We start from the raw sequence: 23,759 nt of genomic DNA, 5'->3' as shown, positions 1-23,759 counted from the left end.
AGAAAATATTTTAGGGGGAAAAAATGCCTGTAAATAACAGTGCATTATAGACATCGTTATGCTGCAGTGGCCTTGTCTGCATAGCTTCTCTGTGCCGAAGACTTCAGCATTGCCACATGTTCCCTTGACAGTTTGATGTGTGTGTACAGGAAAGCACAGAACATGTCATCCAGCTGCTCAGCAATTTGAAAGGAGAGTATGGGAGTGGGAAGGGACAGGAAAATAAGTTGTAATGGATAGCACTGTATTAGGAGATCAAATTTTTAAAGAAGGAAGGGTGTTGCACAATAATTTTCTGCCATTTATATTACTAACCTTGGCAGGAATTAGTGCTGAGAGTTCCTGAACAGCGGAAGCACAAGAAATGCAGCAGCAGCAGAGTTCTCTGCCTGAAAAAGGAAGAAAAACTTGCAGTAATATGGAACAAAGTGGTATGTTCGTACCAAAAAAAATTAAAAAGAGTAAAATGTTAATCACAGCAGTACTTTAGTACAGAGTGCTTTCATGCAGTCAACTACCAGCTAAGGTTAGCAGCTTTCATCTATACGTTGTGTTTCCAAGTCTTAGGGGTTACCTGTTTTTCAAGTATTTTGTTTTATGTAGGGGTTGCTCGTGAAATCCACTGCATTCTAGGTATGCATTCTACAAAAATGCTGAGTCCCTAGAGTGCTTCTGCTTTTGTTGTTCCTGATGTGACAAAGCTGAAGAGAAGCACTCTGAGCAGGCATTATATGAGCAGGTTATTGAAATGAGTACTGTGTCTTGTGTAGAGTATGTCTTGAGACTGAGCAATTGGGTGTGACAGAGCATTCACAAACTTCAGCAGTTTTTACTGGGGGCAATCCTACTCTGAAGCTCTTCTCTTAGACACTTTGAGCGTGGCTTTCAGACACACTCAAGTTAAGCCCCTGTTCCCATTGGCAGTGGCTATAATTGGAAAGCCTTGCATTTGCAGTCCTTGTGTTTGCATTAATTGCGTTGCAATGGAAGTAAATGGCAGCACCTTCTCCCTGCTCTCCTCTTGCACCCTGTTTTCCTCTGCAGCTGTGCCCACTTGCATTGAATCAAAAAGGCTGGGTTGCACAGGTGAACGTGGGCTGTGGTTCTTCACATTATGTAGTAATTTCATTGTAAGATATGAAACAAATTGTGGCACTTTTCGCTCCTTTGAAGGTGGCTATGAAATTGTGTCTTTTCCTTAGCTAGTGGGACTTAGACCAGCTTTCTTTGTACCTCAGTGTGAGGCCATGCAGTTTTAGCATCTGCATTTCTAGAGAAAACTAGAAGAGAAATATTTGATGCGAATGCCTCTGTACGTGCATGAACACGCTGGTGTTTCTATAAAAATTCTGTCAACCCCTGTAGGAAACTGTTTTCTAAAAATAGTGAAAGAATAAAGGCTGATTCCTAGATTAATTGCTTACTACTTTAAAGCTGTGATATTCTAGAAACTTATTTCGTTGAATACACTTTTAGTGTCTAAGCTAGTTACTATCATTTTGGGTAAAGCTGCAGGCTAAGCTGCCATTTTTTCCAGTTCACTGTTTCGATGATTTCTTTCAGTCTTGACATTCTTTGGCCCTTTGAGTTACATATGTATTACTAAAACATAAAGTGTGTAGCATAGCATGGTGCCTGTGTGTTCCTGAAAGTAAAACTCTTAAATACTTAAAAGCAGTCATTTCCATACCATAAACAGCAGTAAACTACTTTAATCTCTTAACTACCTTTGGAAGGACAACACTTTAATTTAAATTATATCAAATTGTTTTGTAACCAGGTAGATAAAATGCATTCTAAAGTAAAATAAACAAGGGGATTGTTTGGTATAATGCGTTTCCAATTTTGTATGATTCATTTTAATATGAATAGGGTTTTCAGCACTTCTGCATTACTGTAAGAGAAGGGACTAGCTTCATAGTTAAATGATGTAAAGATTTGAAATCTTACTGCATTATTCCTCTTCTCCTCTCCCATCTTTCTTTCAGTAAAGTGAAACAGCAATTTTCTCAATCATGTCATAGATAATATTTTCTAGACTCCTAATGAGTCTTGTTGCTCTTTGACCTGTAGCAGCTGGGTGTTTCCCTATCTTTGCTATCTATCTAAAGTCGGGTACACTGCTGCAGTTTTGGCCTTATCAGCATCAGCTGATCGGAGTTTTACTTCATATATCTCTAAATGAAGCTAAATTTCATTTTTATTAATTTATTTTGGTTGTTCTGAAGTAATATGATATTGTTGACTCACTTTCAAATTATGATCTACTTGTTCATATCCTTTCCCTCCCAATTGATTCCTAACTGTTTGCTTCTCATCTTGTTTTTGTGTGGTTGGTTATGCTACATAAGTGCAAGGACTTCACTGGTCTTGGTTGAAACTGACTCTTCTGGCAGGATAGCTTTAAGCCAGATGAACTAACTGACCTGGTTCAATGCAGATACTTATGATAGTAGTGGGAACGTGGCACAGGGGTACCAACAGTCACTTAGGAGGAGGATGAAACTTCCCGCCATGAGGACAATGCCAATTTAGTCAAAACTACTGTAGGAAATTGCCTTAAACTGAATTGTATCTGATGATTTGAAAAGAACTGATTTACCTACTCTAATCTTTTTTTAAGCTAGCCCATTTATATTTTAAGTGGTGCTGTGTTAGCATCTAATTTGCAATGGAATTGTTTAGCAAACGCTTCTTTAATAACTGTCCCCTTCCTTTAAATAACAGATCAAATCTTTTTATTTTTTTTTCCTACTGAAGTGTGCCTATGTGCATGTTTACATGATAAAGAATGTTTAGTTCTTGTTCTTTGTGTTCCTTGTGAATTGCATCTTATTTGTTCTTTGCCATTCTGATTTGACCATGGGACTTGGTGCTTGTATACACTCAGCATGGATTATTTGACCTGTTCATTTTTTTATTTTTATTTTTTTTTACTTAGAGTGCTTTCTACTTAAGCGTTGGGTTTAGCCAAGTTCCTGTCATTCCATCTTCTGTCATTCTTCTGTATGGGATAGACTACATACAATATGAGAGGTCTCTTACAAGGTTGGCTAACTTACCTGAATTTCTGTCTTCCCTTGTTTGTTTGTTTGTTTTTCCTAATAAATAAATAAATATGAATTTATTGAACTTTGCTCTGTTGAAATCTTGTTCCTTGTACTACCAATTTTTTTCTCCACCTCCTTTCTTACTAAGAATCATGAACTTTGTGCTGTTAGGAGTACATTATTAGAACTTCCCATCTTTCTGAGCTGATTTGTTTTTACCTGTGAGTCACTTAGAATCCAGTTCAGTTTAATCCAGTTATCTACCTATCTGCTTTTTCCACCTCCTACTTCAAATCAAAACACATACAATTGAAATAAAAACATTCTCTTTCACCAGCTTATTCCCAAAACCTACTTAATAGCCATTGTCCAATTAGGTTCCTTTTCTACTATGTCTTCTACAAGTGTTGTAGTCTTCCCTGTCACCATCTTTTATTATCCCTATTTTCAACCTTCTTCTACTTTCTTGACATCCAAGTAAATACAGATAACTTCTGTTTACAAGGCAGTGCTCTCACTCTTTTGACTGACATTTTCGTTCTGAGCAAATAATACTCTTCTTTATTACTATTCTAGTAATGTGATTTATTTCGTTAAATCTTACTTGTTATGCCAATTAAGTTATAATTTTGATAATGTGTAAGGATTATCAGTTCTTCTTGTTTATTCCCTATATTACCATTGTTAGTAAACAGACTGCTGCTATGTTACAAGATTGGCCTGCTGCCTCCTCTTTACCCTTCAAGGATTCTTTTATAAATCATTGTATCACCCATAGCTGTAAGATCTCATCAGAAGCCCTGTTATTTGTACATTCTGTGGGGTTTACTCATCAGTCCCGTAAATATTCTGACATAGAAAATTCCTCAAGTGGTCATCTCTTTTCAAAGATGCTGCTCCACTTCATGCCAGAGCTCCTGATACTGCTGTGCTGCTCCTCAGGGTACTGCTCCCATCAGAGGAACAAAACCCTGCTGTGCCCCCACCCTGTCACCTCTAGGAGGAATCTTTCTCTATTTAAATTGTTGAAAATACAGTAATACAACATTTTCACAACTGCTGCTGAACAGGTCATGCCTGGGGGTAGGAGGAGTGTTCAGTGTTAGGGCCTGTGTTTAGCTGTTGGCTTTGTGGGTTTTTGGTATTTTTTGTTTCAAATCAAAGTTGGAACAAAGTTACATTCTCATAACAACCTCATTGTGGGGCTGTCACGTAAACCTGCATAAAAAAGTACATGTAGTTTTGTGTTGAGGGCGTGGGGTTTTATTTAGGAAGTTCTTGCTGTAAAATTGAAACTGGTTTTGGATATTTTCTCCTATTCATTCATTAGTAGTAGTAGTAATTGTATCTGATGATTTGAAAATCATCAAATCTAAATACATACTGCCAAACCTGAGCATATAACTGTAAAATTGGGAATTTATGTTGGTTGATGCTGTCTGTACTTCAGTTGCCATCCTTTCAATAGATGTCAAATTCATAGGTTTAGAGCTTAGGAAACAATGAAGTTGGCAGGGGACTATGGTTATTGAATATGGTGGTGGACAGTACATAAGGTTTTCAATCCTCTCTAATTTATTTACTCTAAGCATTTCTTAATGAAACTAGGGTACTTTGCAAAGTCACATAGCCTCAAGAAAACCATAAGCTAGGAACTGTGTGAACTTGTTCCTTGCTTATAACGAATATGTTGAAGATTTAATGTCTTCCAAAGTAAGAGAATATAACTCAGGATAGTTTTGTGTGTTTGCTTTCTGTTTTGTTTTTTAACTTGCAGCATAAAAAAGTTTTTAACTATCATGTGAATTGCCAAGAGAATACATTGTCATGATCCCTGGCTATTTATACTGTTTCTTCTCCCTGACATTTTAATTCACTGCTGAATTCATACTTTGCATGTTTAAGTACTGTTAAGACATGAAAGTTGTAGGGTTAAATCTGTAGACAGTGCTTTAAAGCTCCTATGATAATTGTTCTTAGGTATGTATTCTTTTACTGTGGCTCTTGAGACAGCTATTTAATAGGCAACATTTGAATAATACAAATGTGCGGTTGGTAAAAATGGATTAGGGTTTCAGGGTGGTACCAATGGGTGATATTTAATATTGAATGACATGTATTAAGACAAATGCTTTTATATATAATTTATTTGGCATTGTAAATGCATTTATCTTGTGAGATACAGACCCCCTGTTGCCACATGAAGTATTCTGGAAAGGTTTGGAGTAAATAAATAATAAAACCACTTTGATATACAATCTAACAATATTAAATATTAAGACTTTCACATGATTGATTTTAATACTTAATTAACTTATTTAAAGTCCAATGTAACTCTGTTTTTGTATTAAAGATTAGACAGGCAGAAGTTAAAATGCAGGAAATGTTATTAAATGGGACAAAATTAATTGCATTTCATGATCATCAGACTCACTGGCTGTTAACCTGTCCATCAGTGACATGATCTTGTTTGTTTTGTTCTGGACCCCAGCTGATGTTAATTTTAATCTGCTTTTCCATGTCAGTCCATTTTTATGTTTGCATCATTCTATTTTAATGATACATAATCTGATACATTTTATAAAAGAAAACAGACTTGCTTTATGCTAGTCAAAGTTTGTCAAGTTGTGCACTTTCTTCAGAGTTAGTGAATGTTCCTCCTTCAGCATGTTTCTGCAGGAAGTGGTAACAACCTACAGAAGTGGCTGAGTAGCATCCCTGCTGGGCTTGATCCTAGCTACTTTTTACCCAGGCACTAGATCTTCTGTATTAAAATAGACATAGTGGTTGTAAAGGGTTGTATGGTCTGTAAGAAGTGGACTCAAATGAAGGAGAGCAGAAGAGCTCGGTGGTGTGAGTTAGTTGGTTTATTTGGCCTAAGTCACTCCTAAAGCAAAGAACAAAGCTCTGAATGTTAGAGGGTGGAACAGAAGTTTCAAAAATGTCTGTTAGTATGTGTTCTTCTAATTAAAGTATCCAACTTGAATAAAATGGTCCTCATTTTTCAGAGTTCATGCTCAGCACTGTCTCCTGCTCAGCCTTCTATTCAGAGAAGGGATCACTTTTTTTTTTTTTTTTTTTTTCCTCTCCCCCCTCATTTAGAAGGATTCATTTAACACCTAGAAGATATGGCCAAAAAAGCAATCTTAGCATCTGGAACTGTTTCTAGATGTTTTGCAAGTCATGTGTATTTCATTGCTTGAAATATACACAATGCATGTTTATTCTTCTAATGTTTAGTTCCATATTTACTTTAAAATGTTTTTTTTTTTTTGCATTCTGGAGAGTACTCACTTCTGCATGCTAACATGCTTGATTACTTCATAAGCTGCAAATGAGGGGCAGAACTGTGAACCCTCATAACATGATGCTGTCAAACTTAACAAAACATGCATAAGACCATTACGACATCAGACACTTGCTTTTAGTCAGGTCATTTTAATCAATTTGACTTCACAGGGCAGCTAATTTATCACTTAGCAAAACAAGTATTTCCTCTACTTGTCATCAATTTAAGTAATTAAAATGGTAAACTTTGCTATATGCCATAAAATAAAGACCCAAAGATAACATGGAGAAGGTGGATGATACAGTCTAATGGAATGAATACAAAGTATTATTTAAATACTTTGCTACATGTCAGTAATTTTCAGAAATGTTGTATTCCAGTATCGCTGCTGGAATTGATATACACAAATTTTCATTCCTAGCATATCCAATATTGAAAAGCATTGCTTGGTTTCTTCGTCCAAGATAGGACATTCCCTTCTTCCTTTTTTCAAGCATTAAAAGCTTCACCTTTTTGCTTAATTGGGGAAGCAATGTCAGAGATGTCAGAAAACAAGAGTGGGGTAAGTTTTCAGGAATGTACCTTGTTTGTTCAAGTAATCCTGCAGTCCTGGCCATATACCTTCTTGGTTTTCCTAAGAGTGGTTTCAGGTTGCAGAGGAAGCTGGTTTGGAGACTTGTGTTGGAATTTATGCAGTTCTACCTTGGTAGACCTTGTCCAGCCTGCAGTTCCTCTCCTTTCAGTTCACCACCAGCTTTTCCAGAGAAAATGGTCATCGTAAATGGTCAGGATGGCCCACTTCTGTTTTACCTATTCAGTTGCACCTTCTAAATACTTTTTGTGAGACTGATTATATTTTCTAATTTTGCCCAAACAATATGAATGTTCTTCGCTAAATAATATATAGGTGTGATTTGGTGTGTTTTGCGCTCATAGTTTGAATAAATCATTTTTAAAGTTCCGTATAAACACTGATGATTATTGGAAACATTAGAGGTGTTTTTTAAAAAAATAAAAATGAAATTATTTAGTAACTATTTTAGAAACAATGCATGTTACCCATATGCATTTCAGTATCTGTTGCAAGTGAAGAGGTAAATGAATGTCTTAATGGCTTGAAATGAAGTACAGTGTTTGTGTTCAGATTGTGATATGTTGTTTATCAAATACTGATTTTAAATTTACAATGTTTTTTTCATATTAGGGTGGCGTTGTATTTTGCTCTTGTGATAGCGAACAGTCTCACTGCTAAAAGAACTCCACAAAGTTTGGTTTTATTTTGAATTTTTCAACTTCTATTTGAACATTCATTACAATCAGCTTATTACATGAGCATTTATTATAAACATACATGTATTACAGATGACTCTGCTCTTTTGTACTCTTCTGGTTGTAGTGATGTCAATTTACATTTGCGTAATACATGACCTTGCCATGTTTTGCCCAGCTCCAGTCCAGATGACTGGTGCTTCATTGGTGCTTCAGCTAAAGATAGAGCAGATCTCATGTAGGCTTTTGCTTTTGTCTTGTATTTCTAGCTAGCAGATAATAAATAGAACAGGTACTTGATCTCTGGTATGCGGAAAGAGGTTGTTACAAGGTGGAAACCAGTAAGGTGGGTATTTTATTGTCTATGACTGTGAAGGAGGCCATTTGCAGAGAGTACAATGTGTAAGCCAGTATCTCTGCAGCATCCTTTTCACATCCAATGGAGTTCTGAATTTTAAAGCTCATCTTTCATGTGACTTTTGATGTCTCCATTGAGAACCTGGGCTGACAGGTGACAGACGTACTGACAGGCTGCCTCTCCTAGTGCTGACAACCACACTGGGTTCATTCACTGGGGGTGTTGGTCTGGGAGGAGCTGCCCTGTGGAGCTCTCCTCAATGGAGACATCATACAGCACTGGGCCCTGCCCTGCTCTCACTCTTAGGGAGCATTGCCAAACACTGAGCTTACATGCCTTGGCCTCTTGGTTGGATTCATGTCTCTTTTCATTCCCCTAAACTAGATAAATGTTTCATATGCAGCCCTAATTATTTTTGCATGTATATTAAAGAATAGTAGAGCTCCCAGCACTGGGAAGGTTGCCTGGTCTCTGCTTTTTTTAAGCCTTCGTCTTTGGAGAAAAATGGTAGGAATAGATAACAGAATCACTGCTAGTTTGACCGAGATTTGAGGTAGGCAGTATCAAGTCTTAGAGGCTAATAATTGAACTTTAGATGATTTTAATAACAATTTTATTGTTTCTTATCGAAAAAGCTTTTAACTTGCATCTTATTTAATATGAGCAATATGTTATAGGCCATTACAAATCAACCACAAACCTGTAAAGAATTAATCTTTCTTGGAGTAAGATCCCAAGAGTAATCGTAATTATTTAATAGTTTCCTTTGTTCTTTGTTAGTAGAGCTGAAAAGAACTTAAGTATAAAACCACAAAGAAAATTGTGTGGACTGTGGAGTGACAAGACTGATAGTTAGTGATATTTTTTTGGAAAACTAATCAAATGTATCCATAAGCAAACACAAATAACTGATTAAATCACTGTGTGAATATCAAAAGTAAATATCTTAAGATGTCTAAAACCGTTCTAACAGTCTGTAAAGTAAATTGTAGCTCTTATATGTTGTAAAGGCATGGCGTTTGGGGAGAATCAAAAAATAAATAAATAAAACAGTCCAAAGCACATTGTGTTTTAATGAAGTGGTGGCTGCTAAAACTGCGAAGGCCAACAATGTGGTTTTGAGCCTGGTTCTCAATTTGAAAGGCTATCCAAGTTGTGCCTTGTTCAGATACGGTCTGAATGATCATAACAATAAAAAGTTAAACTCTGCTAGGACAGTATAAATAAACTTGTAAGTCTTACAAAGACAAAGTCAAAAGGTCAGTAAGAAAGCTAGTAACAATGATACAGCAAAAAAGAACAGGAGCAGCAACTAAAATTCCAACAAGGAGAAAATTGTAAACACCGCTTTCTACAATGTTTTTAAAAGTAAAATCATTTTTAATTCAATTTTTCATTCATTTATTTAAAATAACAGGTAGCTACAAACATCTGTCTATAATATGTAGCCACAAGACTGCAGGTAAACGTCAAAATGTTTAAGTGGCTAGCAAGTTGGTAAACGTTTTTCTCCGAGTTATGTGTTTTCTATGATTATGGTTAATAAATCACATAAACACGTGAAGTGTACTTGTGCTCATAATTTATTTTATTTTTTTGACTTAGTACGAAGAATCATTTGAGGCCATGCTGTGTTTGTGTTTCTATGAGGCCATGATTATTTGATTGTAATAATTTGACATAAATTTGTACCACTGCAAAAGCAGGTAGTCCTGCCTTCCCTCAGTGTCTGGCTGCTTGTTCCTAAGAGCTTCAGAGGGTCTGTTCTAGCTAAGCAGTAGTGGGAGAGGTGGTATGATCATTTCAGCATCATGCTAACACGACTGCCACAGCAAATGAGGGACAAAACCCACACAGTGGATTGGTTTGAAGGTAATGCCTAACAGTGCTCCTGCTAGCTTTGTATCTTATTTATTGCATTTTTCACATAATGTAGTAGGACAATAAAGCTGAAGAATAAGATATAAAACTAGAAAAGTCTTAAGAATCACAGTCACTTTTCATTTATTGGTGATAAACTAAAGGTATTAAGCATACATGGCCAATGCCTTGTAACAACCAAGGGAAGAGCATAATTGAAGTGATTTCTGAATTGATAATATACCAATCCTGATTGGTACATACCTCTTTGTGTTTGTCTATCTATTTATTTGGAAATACAATTTTCTTGGAGTTAGAAAGTTAAGATACTGTAAACGAAGCAGTTACAGTAAGTGATACTTAAAACTCAGATGGCAGACATAGGTAGCTAATTACTTTGCTTGGGCAAATCAAACCTATTTGGCTGCCACAGTTCTGCATTGCTCCATCTCTTTCAGGCTGTTAATAAATTACTGTACAGTGACCAAAATGTAGTCTTGACAAATGTACTCTTGCACTATGTTAATGCACTGGAAAGGTCATTTCTCTGTCTTGCTGCTCTGACCATAACACCATCTGCTTTTTACCTCTATTGGCATTTTCTTATTCATTGCAGCAAATATTAGCTTGAAACATTCTTCACATGGACTTCTACCATCGTTCTTGTTCACTTGTGTGATATTGATTGGAATTCCATTCAGCCTTTAGTGATGAACCCGTATCACCCACTTGCTGGGCTTTCATTTATGTACTTTCTCTGCTTTTGTCCTTAATTTTGGAGGAACTTCTTTATAAATATTCACTAACCAGGAGATTAAGTTTCTTCAAATGCTTCATTAACACCACCCTTCTAGAAACTTAATGTAAATCTCAATAAAACTGAAATCACCAATCATACTGATCAATATTGTCTCATTCTTTTTTGCATATGTTTGCATCCCTCTGCCTGTTGTCTCATATTTGACCCAAAGTTTCTGAAATACAAGTGGTTAAAAGAGAATTTTTTTCTAGGGTGAGGTGTCGTGAGTCCAGAAGGGTGATGATGGGTCGTACCTCAGCTTTGCTTTATAACTTTCATTGTTGCCAAGGTCTAGCATTAACTTTCCCTAGAATCAGAATAAAAGGGACTAAAATCAGACTAAAAGCTGGAAAAGGAAGGAAAGACGTTCCGACGTTCCTATCCCAATTCACAGTCCTTCAAAACCATATATGTATTTTACTTGCAGTGTGATTGTCAGGAGGTACTATAACAATTGTTTTGGACTTCAAATAATAAAATATTTGAATGGAAATACCATTATTCCACTATTCGACATCTAATGGTGATGTTTTGTCTGAAAAATAAGGAAAGGTTTTAAGCATTTTCAATATTGACTTGTGTGATTGCAAAATAGCTAAAGAAACACTGAGTGTTTGTTTTTCTGTTTTTCCTCAGATAAATATCCTTTGGTGGAAACTACTCTTGCCAGTATGTATCATTCTGTGTCTGAAACTAGTCACCCTTTGCAAACAGAGGAACAAGAAATAGGCATTGATCCCTTGCAGAGTTATTTGAACAAACCAGAGGAAGGTGAGTTTTGTAATTTTTTTAAAACTTTATACATAGAAACCTTACATAAGTGTGTCATGGTAACTGTACCTGTCATAATTTGTTTAATTCTCTCAAGGAAGTTGAACAGGGCAACTTAAAGAACATTTCACAGAGTGTGTGTAGAGCACTCTGACACTAATGAAAACCACAAAAAGTCAACTTTCAATTACAGACAGAAACATTAGCCAAATGTTTAATGCGCTGTCATCCTTTTTTAATCATAAACCAAACACTGACTTCAGCATAAGAATATTGAAATGCAGCATGGCTATGTTACTTTCTGAAGCACGGGCTCTTTTACATTGCTTTGCTTTTAGAGTTTTTTTATTTTATTTTTTTTCTTTAATACCATGATAGAGCTCAAAGTATTATTTTAAAGATTATATAAATATAAAAAGGTGAAAAAATCCAAATCTTGTTTGACTCACTTTCTTCAAATAAGAAAATATGAAAATATTCTCATTGAAATAATTACTGGAATTCGAAGTCAGCTGTATGAATGGGCTCTAAAGGTAGAAATTACTTTATAACCCTAAGTAAATTAATTAAATGCAGTATTTGGAAGACTCTAATGAACAGTGAGAGCAAGCTGCTTGCATAATGCAATGCATGTCTGTGTTGCTTGTCTTCTCTACTTATTTGCTAGTAGTGACAGTATAGTTGGTTCGAAGAAAGCGATAAGCTTAACAAGAAGCTGAGATCCTTGTCATGAAAACATTCCTCAAGTACTCAGTTATACACAATGGCACCTTAACTACCTGTAATTTTCCAGTCATTGAACACATGTACCAGGAGGGCAAAATAAAAAATTTATTTTAAATTACAGAGTTGAAACAACTTTGTCACATTTCTTAAGTCCCTCACCCATATCAACCATTCTGTGTGGGTGTATCTGTCTATAAATCTTATGTTTACCATTGCTTACTAATAAAGCTACATCAAGTTTTGCTTAGCCAGGTTTATTACTTCAGTTTATAGGAAGCTGATATTTTACTTCAAAATCCATTAGTAAAGCTTCATAGTTCCTTTGAGTTAATTTTCTTCATTTTTTTCCTCATTCCTTTACAAAGCTTTTTTGGTAGTAAAAAATGAGCATGAACATCTAGGAGGAAGTGTTTAAAAACCTGATGAGTAGATGAAATAGTGATTCCAGGTCAGTGTTACTCCTCTATTATATTTGACATCTTAATGATACGGAGTGATTTTAGTTTGATAAACTGGAAGGATTTTTGTATGTATTTTTAGAAACTGGAAATAACCATTTTCCAGAGGAAATATAGCTTGCTTCTAGTCTACACCAATCAAGAAAGATAAGCTTTTTCTAATTTTTTTTCCCTAAAAAATATTGGTAATTCTCTCCACTCTACTTCAAGGAAAATCAAGATTTTTACCCTGTTAAAAAGCACAGTAAATTAATTTTACCCTTTATTGTGCCCAGAAGCGATTAGTTACCTTGACTGAAAAGGTTTCTCATTTTTATCCCAACCTTAACATTTCTGACATACAAAGTTATTAGTATTGAATTGATGTTTAAAAGTGCCATTAATTCATTTACCCCAAATGTTCATTAACAATGTAAATGTATGCTGATGTTCTATGAGACAAGGAAGTGACTAATGACTCTTCGCACTAACAACACTTAAAATGAATAGAAACTTTAGATAGCTAATCTTGAAGTAATCAAGACCCTCATTCAGCTTGGCATCTCTGTATGCTCTAAAACAGCTGTCAACTGTTAAAAATATATACACAACACCACATACGCACATGCGAAGATAAAGATATGTAAATACATGGTTCCCCAAGTCATAAAGGTTACCAACTATGGTACATTTTTTATGTGCTATCTATGTAAATATTTTATATAAAGCATCCATTTCATCTTCGTATTTTTTTTCTGAGAGACACATACTGCATTTTAATTTGAAACTTTATATATCCAAAATAAGTCTTTGAATTTTTAATATTTAATTTTATGTAAAGGATATGTTTAGGCAGTGTTAGGTCTTGGGATGTCAAAGAATACAGTCATTCCTGTCCATCCAGCCTGGTTAGAAGTTTAGAATAAAGAAACAATCGGTGTTTTGCAAATTAACTATCTAACTCTTGAAACAAACAATAAATTGGGTGGAGAATTAACATAATTCATATTGAAATATATATGTGTATATATATATACATATATATATATATATATTCTTTATTCCTTCTACCTATCCAGTTTTCTATCAGTAGATCTGCAGCATACTAGAAAATTGTGAGAGTCCTTTATCTCATTGAAGAAATATCTGAAAACCCTCTTAAAAATACCATAGGATGCTATAAGTATTGGGAAAATGCAACCATTTCCTAAATACAGAGAAGGTCTTGCAGACATTGCTTAAATTTAGAAAAGGTTTCCAGTCTTTTAAAGGTTTATGTGAACAAACACACTAATGCTTTAGTTAGGATAAATTCATTGTCGGGACAGGCAGGTCCCAAGCATTTTAGAATAGATGTTCCTGAATTTCATTGTTTACACTAAAATATTTCAAGCCTGAATGTTTTTCAACTCAAGTTTCAGGTGACATACAGACTCTATTTGGTGAAAATCTGTAGCAATTACAATGCAAGATACATCTTGTTCCATCTTCGATCATTCTGTATCATGTACCATAGATGTTTTCAAGAGAGATGGTCCGTTAGTTGGAGATGTTCTGTATAATACTGTGGAATATCAGGACATGCAAATTATTTTATGAATGCTTAAAGGATTGCCTTGGAAGTGAACTTACAGAATTCTTCACTGAGATGGACATGTCACTGATAAGTATGTTGAAAATAAGTATTTAATAATAGAGATGGTCAGATTTGTTAATGCACAGGGAGGACTGTTTAGCTGATATTAAAGCTCAATGGAGAATTGTGAGATACAATGTCACGTTGGAGTTTCAAAATCATCTCCCACAGCTTTCTCAGAAATCTTGGAAGTACATGGATTGTTGTTAAGCTGGTTGGGAAACCATGTAGACTAGGTTTTATTTGTTGGCTGTCAGCTTGAAAGGATATATTGGATGGAATTTCGGAAAGATGTTTTTTGAGTCAAGTAGTATTCAGTGCTTTCATTACAATCTCAATGAAGTTACAGAGATCAAACGTGTTTTATTTAGGACAGGGTTGTTAGCCTGATGGAGGGCAAACATACAATTCAAAGTATTCTTCAGATTTTTGAGAAGTGGCCTGAGAGGAATAAGACATGGTTCAGTAGGAGCAGTTGTAAGGTTTAATGTTGCAAATACTAGGCAGAAGACAATTATCTAGCTGAACAAATAAAACTAAAGCACTGCAGATGAGGTAAGTGTCATACAGAGAAAGACCTGGGTGGTCACAGCAATCCAAATTTTTGTGCAGCTGAGGATCTTTGAATCTTTAGTTATGAGGAGTCACGAGAATGTGCTTGTTGGCAGTTTTACAATGTCAGAATAGGTTGTTAGTTACTAACTAACAGTCAAGATCTTTCTTCTTCTTCTTTAATATTTAAAGTATTAAAAAATAATAATAATAATAAAACACAAAACACAAAAGATACTATTTCACTCTTTTTCCGATGGTTGATTTGGCTTATATTGTTTTCTTTGTCTGATTTTTTTTCCAAGATAGAGAAATAAATGTTGTTTGTATATATGCACTCATACATTCTTTTTTAACAACTAGTACTAATTATGAGACTGGAATTCACACTTCCGCAGTCTCGTAATTCAAAGGTAAGATTTTAGTTCTTTTAGGAAAACTCTACTTTCAATTATAACTTTCGGATCTGGTTGTATTGTCATTTACATTCATGTATGTATACATGCCTTTTTTTCTTTTAATTATAAGTTGGTTTTATTGTACTACATTTTCTGTTCGAAAAATGTTCATGATATAGTTCATTCTATTCTAACAATAATTTTGAATGATTCTCTTTTAAATAGGGCTGTTTATCAGACTGACATGAATCACATCTTTTTGGTCTCCAGCAGGCACTTTATAAACAATGAATACATGAAGAGAAATTTCAGAAACTTTGCACTTCTGCTTTCTCACTGTGTGCTGCATCTAACAAGTATTTTGTTCATTTCCAAATGCTCGAGATTTATATTACATTGAAACAAGATAGCTAGGGTAGCTGTTTCTGAGCTGCAGTAATTTTTTACTCTAGGTTATAGGACTCACCACATTCTGACATAAGTTTTGAGGAATGTAGTAGGTAGTATTCCCATTTCATTCATGTAATGGGAAAGTTGATCCTCTAAGGACAGACTGGAACAATGCATTTAATACTCCTCAATTTAATTTGCTCAATATCACAATTAATACAATTAAGGTCACTTGAAATGAAACTATTAACGAATTGGGTAATTTACTTTAACAATGTCAGTGTGTTCTCACAATTACATTTGCTTTAATTAGTGTACAAGCTATTATTTAATAGCATACTTCACACAGAAAAATGTAATGTATTCTTTGTTCTTTATAGAAGAAAAAGGGAAACATTTAATGGGCTCGATTGTTTGGGGTTTGGAGATTTGGGGGATATATTTCCTGTCTAAAAGATATAGCTAGTGGTGAGAACACTGACTGATTTAGCTGAAAGGACAAAGGTAACTACTGGAGTGTCTGACTGAAATGAATCTAGGTGAGATAGATCAGTTGCCCATATCCTACTTAACCATTGCATGCCTCTTGATTCTCAGGCTGTCGTGAAAAAATATGAAGTGGTAAAAGAGCATTCATTTTCCCATTTTGACCTTTTTATGTGTGTTTCCATTGGTCCTCATTTGAGAATTTTGCCATTCTGGTACTAACCTCATGACACTGATTTCTAGAAATTCTTACTATATAGAACTATACCTTATGTGGTAATTTGAGAAACCTGGCTTAAATCAGTGTTACACAGAAAACAAAAGGGGAACGAAATAACACTGTTCACCTTTTGTGGACCTAATAGGACCCATATGCTGTCAAACAATTTCCCCACATCTTAAGTGTAATTCACATTAGGCTATTTTGGGCTTGACTTTTCCATTAAAGGCACAAGTGTATAGACTGTGGAGGTATGCTAGAGAGGGAAGAGCTTTCTTTACTCTGGTTTGATTTGTATTACAAGAATAAAAACAAGAAAGGTTTGTGGTGTTGTTTTTTTCTCTACATCTTGAAGCACCATATGCTAACTTAACAAGCATTTTAATATTCATTTATTAATAATAGCTACTGTTTATCTTGCTTTCAAATGAGCAACAACAGGGTTGTAGTGACAAAGGCTATTGGAGCAACACAGTATGTCTCGAGCTAACTCAGCCTGTCACTAGCTTCTTCCATAGGACATTTTCTCTTCTGTTTTTTGTCCTAGAAAAATATTAAGTGATCAGATAGCAACGAAACTATGCATATTTAAATATATTTAAAAATTAGCTGAAAGTATCTAGCACTTGGTTCACTTTAAAGTGAACAATCTTTAAAGCACTTTAAAGATTGTAGTATTCAAGGATTTAACTATACTGTAGAGTTGTTATTAGGCAGATCTAGACCGTATTGTGTGCCCTAAGTGATATGAGTCAAGTAACAGCTTTAAAGTAGAAGGCCTCAAACTCAAGTTTTGTTAGGGCCTATTGATCCAGAGGGCTTATAGACGAGCCCAAGGTTGCTCTGCTCCTGCTGGGCTGCTCAGCTTGGACAGTAATGCGTCACCATGTCCTCAGATAAGTAAAAGACTGTAGTGAGATGTGAGCCTTTTGGTTCAAATGCCTTGCTGTAAATTTGTATTTAGGAGCTGAGGGAGTGTTTTAAATGACATCAGCTGTGGCAGTGTGTGTGAGTAGCTGGCACAGTCCTGTGGCTTATGAGGATCCAGGGGGGCTTGTTCCAGTGTGCAACCACCCTCTCAGTGAAGAACCTCTTCCTGATGTCTAGCCTAAACCTCCCCTGCCTCAGGTTGACACCATTCCCATGGGTCCTATCACTGGTGACTAAAGAGAATAGATTGGCTCCTTCCCCTCCACTCCCCCTTGTAAGGAAGCTGTAGACCACGATGAGGTCTCCCCTCAGCCTCCTCCTTACCTAGTTTCTCCCAAATCCAGGTTAAAGCTCAACTAGTTGGCTCTCATCTTGATTCCTAGTATACTTACGCGTGTGCTTATATGTGTGATAAAAGCAAATGATGCAAGATGAATGAAGAAGGAAGATTTTAAAATAAATAAATAAATTTGATATGGCTATTGGAGCATAAAATACCAAGTGGAAATTCCCATTTTAACTATACTAACCTCCCAAATAGCGTTAAAACAGAAGAATCTTTTCAATAAGAACTCAAAATATAACATGAAAACTACCTTGTTATTAGAAGTTATACAGAAGCCAGTGATGAGAATTAAACAATTCTTTGAATATTTTACTCAGACTTGATACAAAAATATAATGAAGGTTAGTACATGTAAACACCTCACATATTAAGTGTTCTGTGCAATGATCAAATTATGTTAAACGGCTATATCTCCTACATATGGGAAAGGAAGACTCTCTTAATTTAAAAAAATTGAACTGTTCAAGTTTGATTTTCCTTGTGTATGTATAATGAAAGACTAGTAAATCAGAATTCTAGCTGAGGCCAGCATGATTGGTACAGGATAATAATCAAATGTGTGTGTTCACTTCTGTCCTTACGTACAGAAGACTGTAATTTACAAAGCAGTCTGTAAAATGTATGCAGCTAGCTGATGTTACAGACCCCTGTACCCGAGATTAAATGTACATTAAAACATTTTGAAAGATTTTAACTGCCACAGATTTGATTGTATTAGAAATTGATTACTCTATATAACAGAAAAATGTCAGCATAAATAGAATCTTTCCTGTCTTTCATAGATGTGGACGCTTGTAAATATCTGGAATTCCTTATTTCAGAAGGTGAAGTGTTTGACCTCCTTTCACTGAAGTGATACCACCATACTATATTTCAAAGCTTCAATTTTAGGCTTCCTATTAACTAATAAACCTTATTCTTCAGCCACCTTGCACACACCTGTCATTGTCCTCTTTTTACATGCAAAGCTAAGGTGTGTAGAAGGGGAGAGGAATAAAGTACTGTCATACTAGATATAGATAGTTTCTTGCCACTTAAAATAACTAAGATGTGTATTATTTATTGACAGTCTGGCCTTTTAACAAAGAAAAATAGGCCTATGCTTAGGTTGCCACTGCTACAAACGAAACAGCTGATACCTTAATGAACAACATACTGAGGGCCATCCAGGACATAAGGCAAATTAAGCAGGTTACAAACTGCGTATCTTCTATTTAGATATAGGAGATCTCCCCAGCTCTGACAATTAGCTCTACTGATCAGGCAAGCAGACAGACAGAAACAGAAGGAGGCCATTTGTATCAATTTGAGGAACAGAACTAGTAATGAAGTAAAATATCCATAGCAGGTATTTTCACCTCCGCATTGGAACAGATATTTCTAACTGCTAGTTTCATCTTCACAATAACAAATACATAAATATGTGCTGTTTAACAAAAGCTTATTTTCTGTTGTTTACAAATTGAGAGCAAAGGAATAATAATACTTCTAACCCAGAGGGTTTTTAAAAAGGAGAAAACATTTTCTGGACATACAAACAAATATGAATCTTGGTAACCTGACAGCTTTGTTTAAACGTTGAATTTGAGTTTCCTTTCATGAAAATCTTTTCAAAGTACAGCAATTCAGCTGTGAAAACCTGAATACATTAATGATGACAAAGAACCTCTGGAATGAGCCAACGTTTGTTTTTGTTCTTCTACAACATTTCCTGATGAATTGCACATACAAAAAGTGTTGCAGGTTATTTTAATTTTCCTTTCTTACTTTGATAATAAATGTCTCCTCTGTTTACCTTTTCAGTTAAGGTACCTTATTATTACTAATCAGCTTTAATTATTTATAACAAAATGACTGTGAAAGATTTTTCTTTGATGTAGAAAAAGTCAGGGACCTGATCCTGATCCTATTAAAATTAATGGCAAGGTTCCAATTGACTGTAAAAGCAACAAGCCTGAGTGCCCTTATTGTTTAGGTGAAGCAATAATTTAACCCAAGATACTGAATTGGGATTAGTTGCTTGGAATTACTTAATTTTGGGAATGTCCAGATTTCAAACATTTGGTCTCATGTTTTGTCTGCTCAGAGGCAGTGTGCATATGATCTTTAAAGTTTTGGCCTTCATTTTACACATCAGGTATGCAGTAAATGAAAAAAAGGCTAAGTATACATGATAATTGGAGAATGCCTTTGCCTCTAAACAAAAGTAAGGGTTAAAATGGTTGCAGGGAGAGAAACATGCATAGGATTTCTACTTTAATTGTCTTTCTTTCCAGTCAACAAAATAGCAAACCAACCCAACTCTAAATGATATTGGATAAAGACACACGGTGTCTTAAATGCATTATGTGAGCTGATGTTTAAACCTTTTTGCCTAAGTGAACTAGTGCTGGCTTTTGTTTCTAAATATTTATACGCACACACTCCATGAAAAAAAAAGATTGAACACTTCTGTCAGAGTATGGAATATCTTTTAGTTGTCTATTTGTAAGTATCCCTATTTAGCTTTGTCATTAGATCAGAAGTTTAGGTCACTTCATCAGTAATCATGTGACTATAACATTTTAACTGCAGCACAAGTGACACAAAAGGATATAGCAATTAAGATTTATTTTTACTATTTGTGACAATCACACACGTTTATGATTCACTTTGTGCTCAGTCACTTGATCTGTTTATAAAGGGAAGTAGGACTTTGGATGTTTCTTTTGGATCTCTGTGTTTATATCATTCTATTCAAGGTCTCATATACCAAAGAAGTTAAGAAATTAATTCTCGTAGCTGCCATAGGTATAGTAATAGGACTGTATGTTCTTACAGAAGCATACAGAAATTTGAAGCAGGTGAAATGATATGCCTAATTCATACAAGAAGTCTGCAGCAGGGCCGGGAGGTGAACCCAGATCATTCAAGATTGAGCACTGCCTCAGTGACCTAGTGATCCTTTGTTTCTTGCTTCCAGTTGTGAGGCAGGGTAAAAAGGAAAAAAAAAAAAAAAAAAGTAACTTTGGTACATGTCAGAGTACACCCACAACTTTTTCATGTTTTATATACCATCTCATAGTACATAATAAATATGTACTTGTCAGTCTTCAAAAATTGCAACCAGAAGTGGTTTTGGTAACTGTAAAATGGAAAACATTTCGTAGCATGGAGATATGTCATCTTTTCATTATTATGGGTAATCAAATAAAGTTTTTAATACATTAAACTATTCCCTAAATTTTGTAAACCATAGCACAGTATATATAGATATATAAAATTTGTATGTGTGTGTGTTACTATTAAAATGTGATTTTTCCACAAGATGAATGAATGCTGCTCTAGCTTGATGAAGTAGTTATCAAAGTTGATTTGATTTGGTTTTGTTTGTCATTGTTGTGTATCTCAGCATTCCCAGCTCCTGTCTTAAGAAAAGGCAAAATACTGGAACTTCTTGAGAGAATTTTTAAAGTAAAAGTAATCACTGCATCCTGCTTTTACAGTTGTATTATGCCACTATAGGTGCTATGGTCATTAACTGGCTAGACATACAGCTCAATGGAAACTGTGAATCAGGTAGCGCAATGCTACATCCATGTTTCCCCTGCAGCTCCCATAGAGAATACCTGTCTCTATGATATTTCATGGAATGTGAGAAGGTTAAAAATCAGAGTTAATGTATGTTAACTATAATGGCCAGTTTTTTTTTTTTTAAAAAAAAAAAAAAAAAAAAAGCTCTAATATTCTTCTTTTAAATGTCTTAAATCTGCACAATCAGCTGGCAGTTAAATGCTTCTGATTGGATACTAGAGTGCTAAGCAATAGTATATAAAATCTGAGATAGGAAGACTGCTCTCAAATTATTGAACAAATCTCAGTCACCTCAGTGCATATGGGACCATGTAACCAAAATATAAAAGTACAGTAGCCCTGCATGATAAATTTATCTACTAAAATTTTGATATCCCATTACAAATTATTATTCACGATCTTCCTAGAAGTTAAAAGGCACAAACTTCATCCAGATAAAGCTTTTATGGTGGTGATAATTCTTTTCTTCTGAGAAATTGGATTTGTAATGGAATCAATGATTTAACCTTAGGAAAATTATCTGTGTAGTGTTTCAGTGCTAAATGCAATTGAAGGAACAGAGTTCTCATATAATATGCGTGAAAGTATATTTTAGATTTGAAAATATTTGTGTTTCAGTATGGTGGGGGTATAAGTTGTGTATCTTAGTCATAATATTCGAAGATAGCATTGTTGCTTTTGTTTACTTTTCATTTGAAATATTTAAAGGGTGGAGCAATAGAACATAAATCTGTCCATTAGTGGGCATTTCTACTTTGCACTCAGATGAATTCTCATCAAATTTGATTTGATGACTGGTGGCCAGAGCAGATGCTATCTTAATGGAAGAGAGAAGGATACTGAGCCACAGGGCCACCTCCAAACTTCTGTGACCCAGTGTTTGTTCACTCTTTGATGAAGTACAAAACAAAATACTGGTTTGCAAATGTATACAAAGCCCCATTCTGAATTATCAACAGCTAGGTGGCCACAACTTTATCAGCTACATTAAGACTGAGATTTTATTGCCATAAAATTGTGTAGCATTAATTGTCGCTATTCTAAAAATAATGCACTTACAGATTAGTTTGAGTCTTTTGCTTATTTGAATTTGAAAGAAAGAAGGGATGTAAGTCGGAGCTTACACTATGGAAGATTCTAGCTCTGTTTGGGATTTTGTGACTGTAACCAGTCAAAACTTTTGTTTTAACTGTTCTGGAATTAAAATTAAGGATTTTCTGCATGATTAAATATAATGTATTATATAAATTCATATTTGTGATATTTATTCGTCATGAAGACATGCTAGTTTTTCGCTTTGACATTTACATGAACTTAAGTTACACCCTTGTAACTGTGCTATTAGAATAACTGCTTGTTAAAGAGAATAAATTTTTTTAAAGAAGATGCTTTGTGGCATACTTCTATCAGAAGTAAATTTCTGATTTGGAAAAATACTACATAAAGCCTGTGGCTTTTTCCCATTCATTTAATTTTTGCAGGAAAGATAATTTTGTTGTAAAAGCAGCTTTAAATGAAAACCACAGATTTAATTCTGCACATTAAAAATCTGCTGCAGATTTTTCATTTGCAGAATTAATATGATCTTTTTGATACTAAGGTCTTCTAGATATTACAAATTTAAGAAGATGCTTGCAGGTTTTCTGCCGTTTCAAAGACACTTACTCATAACTGTCAGTTTAAATTTGAGATTTCTATGGAAAAATGACCCTGCATTTGGATTCCAGCATTTGCATTACTTGTCTAAATACAGGTTTCTGTTTTTGCATATTACTCTGTTCTTTGACAAAGCTGTAACTCAGAGCAGTGACTTTGAAACTGTTGAACATACCTAAGCTTTTTTTTTTTAATTACTATGTAAAGTTGAATTTGGGTTAAACATTGTATTAACTGTGACAATCTGTTAATTGTGAAATACTTATAATTTTGGGGATGCTGAAGTCAATTGTCAACTGATAGTTACATTTGTTATATACAACAAAATGACAGTAAATGCATTAAAACAGTACTGAATCTTAAGATGGGAAGTGGTGACATCTGAATATCATGTAGTAAATTATGTGTACAATGGTAATCTGTTGGCCTAGCATACGGGGCCGCTTGCAGTATGGATCCTACAGCCACAGAAATCGTGTCAACACTCCCTGATACTTGATGTTTCCCAATTTGGACACTTATAATAATGGGAAGTCTTCACTGCAAAAGGAAAAAAAAAGTAGCCAATTAGTTTATTGATTTGATTCCTCCGTGCTATAATTGCATTAGAAAAATAGGCATGATTACTGAGAAATATTATTAATCTGATTTTTTAAAGGTAATTTAATCCTTTAAAGATCAGTTGAGGCATTGGAGGACTTGCATGAGTCTTTGCGAAGGGAGCAGAATTGTATCACGACCGTGTTCAGACACCTGCCAATGTGTCCCGTCTGCCTTGTCACCTGGTTTGCCCTTGGTGGGCAAGCAACCCAAGAAAGTTTGTCCACCTTATTAATTATTCCACTGTTCAGGTCTTTGTGATCTCAAGTGATTTTCTGTTTATGAATTGACACTGTTTTGTGTAAAAGGTGGTGAGTCAGTTCTGGGACATGTTGAGTTCTATCAGTAGTTCTCATTTACCACTTGCTCCTCAGTCCATATCTCATTGCTATCTTAATGAAGTTAAGGCAAAG

The 23,759-nt window shown here is 35.0% G+C and overlaps 1 protein-coding gene across 9 annotated transcripts in view; it reads left to right on the top strand.

Moving 5' to 3' along the window:
* The window catches only part of TBC1D5 (TBC1 domain family member 5), a 317,841-nt gene that overhangs the window by 115,745 nt on the left and 178,337 nt on the right, over positions 1-23,759 (top strand). For all 9 annotated transcript variants that reach the window (XM_068674320.1, XM_068674318.1, XM_068674325.1 and 6 more), the window contains one exon: positions 11,262-11,396. In XM_068674320.1, the coding sequence (XP_068530421.1) occupies positions 11,297-11,396 (100 nt within the window). In that variant the 5' untranslated portion in view covers positions 11,262-11,296. Of the gene's footprint in view, positions 1-11,261; positions 11,397-23,759 lie in introns of those variants that run through there.

The sequence above is a fragment of the Anas acuta genome, chromosome 2 (genome assembly GCF_963932015.1).
Source record: "Anas acuta chromosome 2, bAnaAcu1.1, whole genome shotgun sequence".
NCBI classification, from domain to species: Eukaryota; Metazoa; Chordata; class Aves; order Anseriformes; family Anatidae; genus Anas; species Anas acuta.
The sequence above is the reverse complement of the archived record's forward strand: the minus strand, read 5'-3'. Positions and strand labels throughout refer to the sequence as shown.